This window comes from Taudactylus pleione, unplaced genomic scaffold (genome assembly GCF_031769625.1).
Source record: "Taudactylus pleione unplaced genomic scaffold, aTauple2 ptg000068l, whole genome shotgun sequence".
Lineage (NCBI taxonomy): Eukaryota > Metazoa > Chordata > Amphibia > Anura > Myobatrachidae > Taudactylus > Taudactylus pleione.
The window spans coordinates 610,989-624,093 of NW_028284470.1; the positions used below are offsets into that span (position 1 = coordinate 610,989).

Here is a 13,105-nt window from a genome sequence, read left to right on the forward strand (position 1 = left end):
AACGGAACTTGGCGTGAAAAAAAGCCGTGGGCGCTGCATCACGGCACTTCGTATACAGATCCTGACTCGCACGCAGATGAAAAAGTGCCGCATACCAAATTAATCAGTGCAGTCTCGTGAATCAGTTTGGACTAAATTGAGACCATGATGCACATTCTAGCGAAAAAGACACTTGGCGAAGACGAGTCGCACAGGATAAGGGCTGCTTGGTGTGACTGTGGCCATTGTGTATGAGGACACATCTGTAGCTGCACCACCCCACCCCCACAACAGTGACTTGGCTGCCCATTCCGGGAAGGGGTAGTTGAAAAAGTCGGCAAGTATGGGGGGGGGGGGGGGGCGCACAGGCAAATGGCACAAATTGTAGAAAGAAGAGCGTGGCTCCTTAGCTCAAGGCCTAAACTGTATGTGTGTGCAGTCAGATTTATAAACTCATGAAGTATTTGGCCTTCACACAAAAAATTGTTTGCATTTGTGCCGATGCAGTGCAACATAATTTGCTCTGCACCTGAGCAAATTCTGCACCTAGCTGTCAATAAGCTCCTTACATAGGAGCGTCATGCATAAAGCCTGGGGGCTCTGAGACTATGGCTGTAGGAATCACACCGGGCCTGACCCCAGGTGTTTCTGAAGGAGAACAGGCAGAGGTTATCCTGTAGAAATGAGACACCACTGAGGCACTGTCTATTTACTAGTAAAACCCCTACAGTACGTTGTCATTTTCGGCCTCAGTGATATCATTAGGTCTTAGGGGCCTATTCATGATCAAGCCCCAATGGCCCCGTTAATTAAGCATCCAACTCGACACAAGTTTGAGTGGCGGAAACCAAAGTACCGGAAAAATTCCGTATTTCTCCGGACACTAGGCAAATGCTCCAAAAAGCAGCTGTTCCACGAGCCCTAACAACGCCAGCTCCTTTGTTAATAAGTGGTGGCAAAAATTTACACTCACAGGCAGTGAAAGTGCACACGCGTGAACTGAGCACAGTAGGGGCCGAGGGAGGGGTAGATTTGCAATGCCAAGAACCACCTAGTTATTCTCCCATTGCTCTCTTAATTCTCAGACATCCATTTCAAAGGGGCATGGTCAGTGAGCGACCTGAATTTCCTTCCCATCAAGTAGCACCTAAGAGTTTGCAATGCCCACTTTATGGCCAGCGCTTCTTTCTCCACCATAGCACAGTTTCTCTCATGTACGTTACATTTTCTGCTTAAGTAAATAATAGGGTGTTCTTCACCTTCTTTGCTCTGGGACAGGACCGTTCCTATGCCTACATCAGATGCATCGGTTTGCACAACAAATTCCCTGTTAAAGTCAGCTGTCATCCGCACTGGTTGGGTACACAATGCTACCTTTAACTTCTGATGTCTTCTCTGCCTCAGGACACCATTTAACCATAACTTTCTGTTTGCCTTTGGAAAGGTCAGTCAGTGGGACTGCAATGGTGGCAAAATTATTTATAAATCTCCTAGAATACCCTGTGATTCCAAAGAATGCTCTCACCTGATTCCTAGTTAGGGGTCGTGGCCAATTTTTTATTGCCTCAATTTTATTAAATTGGGGCTTTTTCAAACCTCTGCCAATGGTGTATCCAAGATGCTTTGCTGCTTCGGACATTTACTTTACTTCTTCCAACATTGTTTTGGGTTGGCTGTCAATCCTGCCTTATAGATGGAGTCCAACACTGCTTGGACTCTGGGCAAGTGAGACTGTCAATCAGGACTATAAGTGATTACATCATCTAGATAAGCAGCAACATACTGTCTATGAGGCCTTAGAATTTTACCCATCATCCTCTGAAAGGTAGCAGGTGCCCCATGTAACCCAAATGGCAACATCTTGTACTGGAACCCTTCCAGTGCAGAAAAAACTGTAATTTTTTGGCATTCTCAGTTAACGGCACTTGCCAATACCCTTTGGTTAAGTCTAGAGTAGTTAAGTACCTGGCTGTTCCTAATCTTTCAACTAGCTCATCCACCGTAGGCATTGGGTAGGCATCGAACTTTGACACACTGTTAAATTTACGGAAATCATTGAAGAAGCGCAAACTCTCATCAGGCTTTGGAATAAGCACAATGGGACTTGACCACTCACTGTGTGATTCTTCAATTACACCCAATTCCAACATTTTTTAAATTTCCTTGGACACTGCTTCCCTTTGGGCTTCTGGTAACCTATAGGGCTTAATGTTAATCTTAACCCCTGGGTCAGTGATTATGTCATGTTTAATGACTGTGGTTTTACCCGGTATGTCTGAAAAACAAAACCCTATTTCTGATAAGAAATTCTTTAACTTCCTGCTGTTGAAGGCTGACAGGGTTTTAGCTACTGTCACTTCGGCCAACGGCCCTGGGTTTACCGGATGGGCTGGGACGACTGACAGAGCTGCTCTATTCTTTCAAGCTTTTATAACATTTACATGGTAGATCTGTTCTGGCTTTCTTTTCCCCGGGCTGGTAAACCTTATAATTAACCTCCCCCACTTTTTCTAGAATTTCAAAGGGTCATTGCCACTTAGTCAAAAGTTTATTTTCTACTGTGGGAACCAACACCAACACTCTGTCCCCAGGAGCAAAGACGCGTAACTGGGCATTGCGGTTGTACACCTGCTGCTGTGCCTGTTGGGCTTGTTCCAAGTGCTCTCTCACTATCGGCACCACTGCAGCAATTCTTTCCTACATTTGGGAAACGTGCTCAATAACAGTTTTATATGGACTGGACTGCCCCTCCCATGTTCCTTTGGCAATGTCAAGTAATCCCCTTGGGTGTCTCCCGTACAATAAATCAAAAGATGAAAACCCGGTGGAGGATTGGGGAACCTCTCTTATGGCCAAGAACAAATAAGGTAACAAGTAATCACAATCTCTATCATCTTTGTCCACCACTTTCCTTAGCATGTGTTTTAAAGCTTTGTTAAACCCGTCTGGGGGTGATACACAGAGGTTCTTAACTGATCAATTTTAAACAGGCGGCATAACTCTCATGATTTTATACATAAATGGGGTACCTTGGTCAGTCTGGATTTCCTCAGGTATTCCCAACCTGTTAAAGACATGGACTAATTCTCTAGCAATGGTTTTTTTTTTAATGTATTGCGCAATGGTTTTGCTTCTGGGTACCTGGTAGTGTAATCCATTATTACCAGAATATATTGATGGCCCCGGGAAGATTTTATTAAGGTCCAACCAAATCTATAGCTATTCTTTCAAACGGAATCTCAATAATGGGTAATGGGACAAGTGGACTTTTAAAATGTGGCTTTGGAGCATGATACTGACATTCAGGACAGGATGCACAATATTCAAATACCTCTTTATGGACCCCGGGCCAGAAAAACCTTGCTCAGTGATTTTATCTACCCCTAGGTGACCTGTGGTTATGTGACCATGAGGAATAACACTGCTTTTCTTTATGCCTTGGGAACTACCAATTGTTCCACAATATCTTTCCCTTTCTTAGTCACCTGATACAAAAAATCCTGGCGTACTGTCATCTGAGGATATGACAACTGACTATCAGGGTCTACGGGTTTACCATCAATCACTTTTACATTCTCCTTGGCTTTTACCTGAGTACGGTAATTTAACTGCTCCACAGCAAAGATTTCTTTTCTACCTTCAAGATCAGGCAGACGATCAGCTGGTTCACCAACATTTCCTATCTCAGTGGGAGGCTCATCATTCGGCAACCCACCATCACTGTCAGCATTTTCTGGTTCACCAATCATGCTAGAAAAAGGGAACATCTCAGACGAAACTCCCACTGCTACTGTATCAGTAACCTTCTCAAATGGGTCGGGGTTATTTACTTCTGTAACAAATCGGCTTTGACACAACTTCCAGAAGTGGGCAAAGTCTCTCCCCAATATTGCATCATACATCAAGCCAGGAACCAAACCCACAGACACTACAGCGGAACCACACTGCGTTTCTGTCCGCAGTAACATAATGCTTAGTATCCCCATGTATGCAAGTCACACCAACAGTTTACCCCTTATGACTTAAGGGGTTCATCAGTTCAGCTTTCATAAGAGGAACCAGGCTACCAGAAACTAACAGAGCCTCTACCCGGTTGCCATCTATAGTGACTATACAAATTTGTTTAACTGTCTCAGCCTGTCGGTCAGCAGTACAGGCTGGCTGATCAAAGAAAGACACTCTGCGATTGACATAAGCAGTGTCACATTGCATAGGTTCAGAGGTAAGCGAACAATTAGCAGCAATATGACCCCAACCACCACATTGAAAACATTGTGTCATATTGTTAGCAAGTATTTTATGGGGTAGGAACCTTCCTGGCTCTGCTGGCCTACTTCCAGGGCCCAAACCCACAGTCTTAGGTTACTTTCACCACCCAGCACCCTTCTCCCCTTGAACAGTCTTACCAGTGATCACTGCAGATCGCCGTTGTGGAATTGCGGCTCGATGGGACACACTCAACAGTTCCTCAGCCGCCACATACCTCTCCCTCATTTCAACCTGTTTTAGGGTCTGCATGGCTCACCCACTTGCACAGAGTTGCAGGTAGAGATCGCATGTACCGATCCATAATGACCCTTTCCATGATCTGTGATCCTGTTAGAATCTCTGGCTGCAGCCTTTTTGTGGTCAGATGGACAAAGGTCATGCATTTGAGAGCATGGAGGCTTTTCTGTTTGGAACTCTCAGTGATGGACTCATTGGGCGCGAACAAACACTGTGACTCCCAATCGAGTTAGGATTTCTTGTTTTAGTTTATCATAGTCTGTAGCATAAGTCAGGCACAAGTCAAAGTATGCTTTTTTGTGGTTCACCAGATAGGAAGGGTGCCCACTGCTCTTTAGGCCAATTCTCTTGAAGGCAGTAAGCTACGCTTCAACATCATCACTCTGGGTCATCTTTAAGAGGAAAAGTGACTGGCCTGTATGGAGCGAGTATTAGTTGGAACATCAGTAGAAGCATCTCCAGACCGGGATACTAGCTGCTTTACCACCTCTCTTAAGGCCTGGCGAGTTTCCTCTATGGCCACTTGTAGTTGCCTCTGGGCTGCCTTGAAGTCCAATAGTTGCACCCTGGAGGTTTCTTGCTGAGCCCTGGTAGCTTCCTGCTGAATTTTGTTAGTTTTCTGCTGAGCTGCCGTAGCCTGGAGCAAGGCCTTAACAATGTCCTCCATGTTGTCTTTGGGTGTAGGTTTGAAGCAGAATCTGGCTTCCCTAAGAATCTGCCGACGCAACCTCCATGAACTTCACAGAACACGAGTTGATATCCAAAATGACAAATTCGTGTCTGTCACTTTAAATTTTAAATGTGGATATTTTCCTTTTGCTGCAATTTTCAGTGTGTGTTGCCCGCATTCTCCACCACTTGTAATAAGACCAGGGTAGGAGGTTCCTGTCCTGGGGTAGATGGACACCTCCAAACACACAGCAGCCAGGAAACAGCACACCAGTTCAGGTTTTCGTGCAAGCTATCCACAGTTTTTATTGTGCAGTATAAAATCAGAAATAATAATTTGGGGGAAGCAGGGGTGGAATAGTGAACCTTTGCCTAGGGCGCCTTAAAACCTTGTACCGGCCCTGCCTATCCTTCTGCAATAGAAATAATCTGGGGTCCAGGAATTAACAGTGTCTGAAGATGACGTCAGTGTCCGCCATCAATATGTAGCAACATTAGAGCACTAATGATGAATGGGTACCATTACTTACATTTGGAGTCTACTATTTTCGAATGTGTAATTAATGAAAAGGCCCCAATGTGAGGACATAAGTTGTATTATAAGAAATATTGGTTTAACCTAAAATGGTTGCTTTTACAAATCCATTTCAGGCCATGTGATGCTAAATGTAGACAGACAACGAGATATTGGGATATCCACATAAAGATTTGCAGTAGAAACATATGGAAATGTGATACAAAGCATGTGGGAATGGTGTTAGCAAAGTATGCAGACAAGGGATTGATGAGTGGGGCTGCCACAGAATGAGTTATATTGAGTAAATTATTGGAAATCATGCGAGACAGCTATAACGTGGGAGGTACAGTATGGAATCTGATTATAAGCTCCCCTGGGTGGAGGTGGATGTGAGTGGATAAATAAACTGGTTGTACAAAACAATAGTAATAATAATAATAACAACAACAACAACTAGCTAGGATCACAGCGTTACCCTGGTTGAAGAATGGACCTTGAAGTACATTGGCAGCCTTCATTTTTTTTACAATGCAGACCAACATTGGAGCCCATGGCATATGAAAATGTGCTTGGAGGAAATCAGTAACTGTCAGTGCAGGTGCAGTGTGACAGTTGGAGGAAATCAGTAACTGTCAGTGCAGGTGCAGTGTGACAGTTGGAGGAAATTAGTAACTGTCAGTGCAGGTGCAGTGTGACACTTGATCCCCAGACTTACTGCTCTTCCATTCGGAGCTCTGCCTGCCCCCCACTGATACATATCAGCCTGTGCCTTCAGATCCGTGCAGTTTTAGGCACTGGACAACATCCTGAGTGAACTTGCTTATACCAAAATTTAAAATCAGAGACTCCACGGCCTATTTGGTGGGCACCATGTAGATCTCCATGGCCATGACGAAATTCAAACATAGCCAAAAACCTAATTCTGGTCAAACTACATCACCATGCCAAATTTGGTGGAGCTAGGTACAAAACTCTGGAGCACAGATGCGAATGCTTGCTCGATGCATATGCAAATCCAGGGCACGCCCAGCAAGGCAGACGATCACATGGCAAGGCATTAGCACGCCCACTATGTCTTGGCGTGCGATTACTATGTGTATGCAGATGCCCACCAGTCATTCATAAGACGCCCACTAGCGCAAGTCATCTCCTGGAAGTGCATGAAACCATTGGTACTTGAACACCATCGATTGCGATCGCAGCGCTTGAGGTTGACTATACCCTTCCGCAAGCACTGCGATCACTTCAGTGTGAAATCCCACCTATTGACGTGTACTATGATGCTGCCTTTTAATTATGCACGCTTCTGACATGGCATTGCAACACTCAGGCACCCCTGCGTTCGCACCTCCACTCCCCCAATACTAGTGGTCTGCCCTTGTCACCACCCACAAACGGCTTCTCAGTCACTCATTCTGCTGGGCTGTCTATGCTGGGTGCACGTATGCTTCCCGATCTCTAGTTGAGGCTTGCGCACGCGCAATGCGATGCACGCGCAGATCACAACTATCGGTCAGCTACGAGCGTTCGCATCATAGCAAAAGGGTCTGAATCAGCTCCTCTGGCTGTGCAAAAAGGACAAACAGACAGACACTTATTATATAGATAATAGGGCCACACTCCAGCTGCACCTCCTCTTTACATAAATGTTGCTAGAGCTATGACCACACAAACCCACTGAACGCACAAATACATTAACACAGAAGAATGGAAGCGCTGCCATGATTGGTAACATCTGGAATAAAATTGTTGTTAAGGGTTCATTCGCAAATACATAAAGAAAATGTGGATTTTATAAATACGGATGAGCCGGGAAGCCGGCCCATGCATGAGCTGATAGACAAATGGCTGGCCACGCTTATCGTTGCCGTGCAGCATCGCTCAGTTGCCCCGGTAACTTTAACACAATCAAGGACTTTCTATTGCTGCGATGAGCAAAGGGGTCTATTTACTAAGCCTTGGATGGAGATAAAGTACCAGCCAATCAGCTCCTAACTGCCATGTCGCAGGCTATGTTTGAAATATGACAGGAGCTGATTGGCTGGGACTTTATCTCCTTTCACTTTATCTCCATCTAAGGCCTAGTAAATAGACCCGTTAGATACAAAACGTCATATAACATGGGTCTCAATAAATAGACCTCACAGAAGGTTAAATGGATGGACATGACAATGGGTGATCAAATTGCCCCACAGACTGTTTTATTTCATGAAATGTTTCTATTTTACATGCCCGGTCTCTGTGTCAAACATGACACAGTTATACACTTCTAATACATTAGTCATTTATATACACATAACTACAAATATTAAATCAATACAGTCGGTGTGAACGATGCTTTAATGTCACTGTTACTTATCAAGTAGAAGCCGTGGACTTGTCCAATACATATGTTTATAGAATCACTGCGCTGCTGCTCCCCTGAATATTACACATAGAGAGTGTTACTATCATATGATAACATTACAAGTGTTACAAATACAGCACAAGTTACAGTACTAAGAATGACCTGGTGGCTCCAGGTTAATCACACCAGGTGTATGTACCGTAGGTAACTGGGGGATTTCCAGCAGTCCTTACCCTGTATGTATTTACCTGTTAATGTCATTTAGCTATTTGGAGTCTAAGAGAAAGCAAATGATTACTTCTCAGTACACTCTATGTGAACTAAAAAGCCAATAAATGAATATATATACCGCATTCACAAATGTGCATGTAGCTTTGAGTCCTACGGGGAGACAAGCATTATACAATTAACACAGGGGCATATCTTTAATGGGGGGCCCATACCACACACCCTGCACCCATATAGTCTTTATACTTACCTGTCCGTTGTCTCCAGAGTGCTGCTGCCGGCGGCCATTTTCCCGGTGACTCGAGCATGCGCAGTAGAGTATGGCACTAAGCCAGAATCTAGGAGGGGCCCGCACTGTGTCTGCACGCTGGACCCCTCCTCTCTTAAAACACCCCTGAATTAAGATTATTATATAGGCTTATAGGTTTCTATACTAACACTTAAAGGGTATATCGGCAGACAAGCAGGGGCTATTGACTATTATACAGTATTGCATTTGTGATTGCAGTATTGCCTGTCTATGTGTGCCTCTTATCTCTAGTGACTGACAGCGGTAGGGATGCTATGCGTAAGCAACAGTCATGAGTTTGAAAGCTTTTTGATAGGAGAACCTGATGTGCTACTGTGAACGCAACTGAATTTGGGAAGGAGGTATTCCATCAAATACAACTGAAAACCAAGCAGGTTCTGTGCAAAAATCCAGAATTAGTTTTATTGGGAGCAGTCCATTGGCGAGGTCTATCAGGACAGCATTTCAAGATATGCCTGTTAGAACGCACATCAGTAAAGCAGATAACCATTCAGACAAATTTTAAAACGAAGAAATGTCTGAGGACCGTTACTACTGGGCAGGACACGCTAAGAACAGTCACCAGAAATCATTTTGCTTAGCATGAAAACGAAAAGTTACAGTTACCTACATACAGTACTGTACCACAGAGAAGGCCATTTTGAAATTTCAAACAATATTCAAGATAATGTAGCCTGACAATTCAATTTAAGCCAGTGGCGTCACCAGGCCAACACCAGCAATTCTGGCTTTTGCCTGGAGTTCTGGTTAGGCTGATAGTAACTGTGAGATGGTCCAGATTTCCAAATCGTTATTACAACGGGTTGCTTGGCCTGTGCTTCTACTAAACTACTTTAGGTGAAAGCCACAAACTGCCTGCTCTTCCCTTACCAGTACCATACTGGGACAGTAGCGGTGCCATGACATTGAGCAATCCAGTGAATACATAATAAGAACAAGCTACAGTATATGTGAGCTCATCTCGTGCGTACATGACGCAAACCATGTCGTTTTGTTCTGCCGTTTAAAAGAGCATTGTAGGCAGTGGCCCTGATGCCATCAATCACTACCTTGCAAAATAATTCCGCTAACCTATCTACTGTACGTTCAGAAAGCAATACTACTAGCTTAAGGAAAGACGTTCAGATCTGGGATAGTCTGATATATTTGGGATAACGGTGGCTACACACGTCATTGGAACTGTTAATATAACTTTTCTTTTACCAGGTGCAGTTTTGTTTAATTAATACGTGTCAAGAGCCATCCATACTTCAGGCGACCACATTAAATAATTGGTGATCACAGCTGCTGTATCAGGACAGTGACAGTAACCATGATAATTCCCCTGCTTTTCTCACGTGGGACCCATGTCAAATGCAGAGGAACTGGAGCACTAATTGAAACATTCCTCCATATATAAAACAAATCGGATGTGATGCAATTCCTTTACATTCGGGGGATCGTTTTGTTAAGTTAAGTGGCTGCAGTTCAATTGATGTATGCCTGTTTATCGATGTCATGTACCTATGCCTTGCTGCATGTTACGAGAAGCATTGTCCTCTTGACCCATCTGCATGGCACACGCTCAAACTAATAGCAGAGAAGTCACTAACCCACTGCCATCGATATACAGCCTTTCCTTCATATCTACAGCATTAAGTACCAGGTACAGCGATTCATCACGTTACTCTCTTTAAACTTTTATTGACTTTGACCGTGCTGTCAATCATGCTCGATAAGAATCACTGCAAGACATCTTCTGATTGTAGCACCAGGCTAATAAACAGCAGGATAAACTGTGTCATGTCTATGTAGCTTTAAAGGCAAAAACCTTGATGTGACTGCACTGATACAGGTAATAATAAGACATACGATGAATGGCTAAATGGATACAGGAACATTACATAAGAATGAAAAAAAAAAACATGAACAAACTGGCACAAAACCTGCAAGAGCTGAAGAACAAACAGAGCTGTTATGTTTGTGTTTCCTGGAGCGTTAAATTAAATCAATTATACTGTTTAACTTCACGGTGACCACATATCTTTTATAATCCTGGTTAGCAGGTTAACTCGCTTTGGCTTTCTCCTTGTGCAACCCCAGGCAGAGGTGACAGCCGGTACTTTATCCCAGAGTACTCTGACTGACATTCTCATGCCCCTAATTCCTGCATTAGCCCTGATATCGGGGTCAGCTGGCGTGCTAAGAGCGCGGTGCGCGCTTCTGGAGCGCATATAATGAAGGCATGGAAAATGCTTGCCTTTAAATGCCAAGCTAGCACAGCTACTGAGTTTAAAGAGTTAACATGGCACGAACACAGGTTGCCTATAAATCTAAGTGATTTAATATAGTTTTTCTTGATAAGACCTCTTCAGGCAACCTGCAGTCTTTCAGATTGCACAGATGCCCGGAGATGGATTTTTTTTTTTCTTTCCCCTTAGCAATATACTGGTGCCTAATCCCCGAATACATCTGCAGGTTCTATGGCTCGGCTGCAAAGTTTAGTAACTGCCATTGGACTTAGCTTTGATTACAAGCTCCACAAATCTTCCTGAAAGAAGCAGATTTATGACCTTATGAAAGTTCCTAAGAAACAACCGTCTTGTGTTCATAAAATCAGTTCACAGGGGCTCACATGACAGTTATCGGGGTCCAGCGGGCAATTAGAGCAATTACACACTTGCATTCAGCCCACGGCATGCCTACAGCAATTAAAAGCCATGTCACTGTGCCCAGCGACTTTATTACAGTCACAGATCTGCAAAAGACTATAGTGCTGTACTGCTTACTGCTCACAATGAGCCAGGGAGACACAAATGACATGCCAGAGTTCTATTCTTATTGCTACAAAAACTGTTATCCCAGGTAGGATTATTTTACTGAGTGACGTCTTATTGTCGGACCAGCCCACATGCTTTCCTCTCGGGCATGCAATATCCCTGCGGACACACTCACCTCTCTCTTTATTCTGGATGGAGAGTACAATATCCTCTGCATCCACATTCTTCGTCTCGTCAAAGTTGTGGATGGACATGTGATAAGCTTCTTCCTTAAAGGCAGAGTGCACCCCTTCCAAGGTGAAGTAACAGTTCCGCTCCTGGTTGTTATCAGTGTACAGCAGCATGGCTCTACTCCATTTGTGGTAGCGAAACATCGCCAGGAACATCTCGCCCATCTTGGTGTAGGCAGGTGCCACCCGAGTTAGGTGGGAATATTCGTCAGACTTCTGCACGTAACCTGTTGCGAGAGCCCCGGCGGAGATCATGGGGATGTTCCAATGGGAGGCGAGCCTAGCCACGGGGGCTGCTGCATACTCACAGACTGGACCAAGGACCACATCTGGCTTCTTCTGTTTCACAGCCGTGTCGACCAGGCTGAAAAGTGCCTGGTTGCCACACTCTGAGTCTTGATAAGTGACATTGAAAGTGAAGCCAGGCAGGAGGGTCGAATTCTTTTCTATGGATTTTAGGGCATACTCAATGGCAGGTTGCACCCTGTTTATTGAAAACATATAGTTATCATCCTTAGGCAAAATCACAATCATGTTCACTTTTTTATCATCCACAGTGTTGCTCTCTACGACAACCACCAAAGTCAGTAAAAGAAAGTCAAACAATAAAAAAGATGACATCCTAAAAAAAAAAATATATAAAAAAAATAATATATATATAAAATTATATATATATATATAAATTTATATTTTTAAAGCAGAGACTATTCCTTGGGGATTATGAACCTGTGCAAAGAATAAGAATTGTGCTACAAATGTAACCCTGAATACTGTTCTGTTCCTTTGTGTTTAGGGTTCCCTAAGGTAACAGTCTGCTCTCCCTCTCATTGATGGGCATCTCCTGTTTGATCTTATTGATTCTCCTTGTTCCTTAGTATATCCTCTGTTTAAATAGTGTGGCAGCCAAGCCTATTACCACACATGGTGCACTGAGGAAGATGTTTTTTCTCAAGAGTTACTCATTAACATTCCTACGTCATTTCTCTGACACACGCCTCTCTCTTAAAGCTGTACACTCCCCAGGCAGCAGCAGGGTATTGTTTGAAAGAAAAAAAAATAATAATAAAATAATTAAAAAAAAAAAAAAAAGACAGCACAAAAAATAAATAAAAAATCACAGCAAATAAAACCCCATAGAGGTGAATATTGCTGCACTGACGGGCTTTTAAATATTCAGTTCTGAATGTATTTATTTATGGATATATATATATTCCAGTGATATATAAACTTATATTTGTATATAAAAGCTATATAGTTCTACGAAGGCAGATCCTTTTTTTTTTTTTTAAATATATACAGCTTGGTATGCAGACAATCTGTAAAATAATATAAAAGTATGTAGAGAATGTAAAACACTTCACATCTCCATTTTCACCACTACGTATTTACACAGTGAAAAATTCCCAGTACAAGAGTTATTAAGCATGAACGTTGAGATGTCACTTTGGTTGAAGTACTGTGTTATTCAGTAAGCACAGTCTGGGTGCTGCGTGCATTCCTTATAGAAACGTGATGCCATAACATACACGTTGCATGTAATTTGTGTAAAATATATATATA

The 13,105-nt window shown here is 43.3% G+C and overlaps 1 protein-coding gene across 1 annotated transcript in view; it reads right to left on the reverse strand.

Annotated features, from left to right (window-relative positions):
* The window catches only part of NPR3 (natriuretic peptide receptor 3), a 147,385-nt gene extending 135,219 nt beyond the window's left edge, over nucleotides 1-12,166 (reverse strand). The window contains exon 1 of the mRNA XM_088466958.1: nucleotides 11,491-12,166. Within this exon, the coding sequence (XP_088323084.1) occupies nucleotides 11,491-12,166 (676 nt within the window). The remainder of the gene's footprint in view (nucleotides 1-11,490) is intronic.
* Between the last annotated feature and the right edge of the window lie 939 nt (nucleotides 12,167-13,105).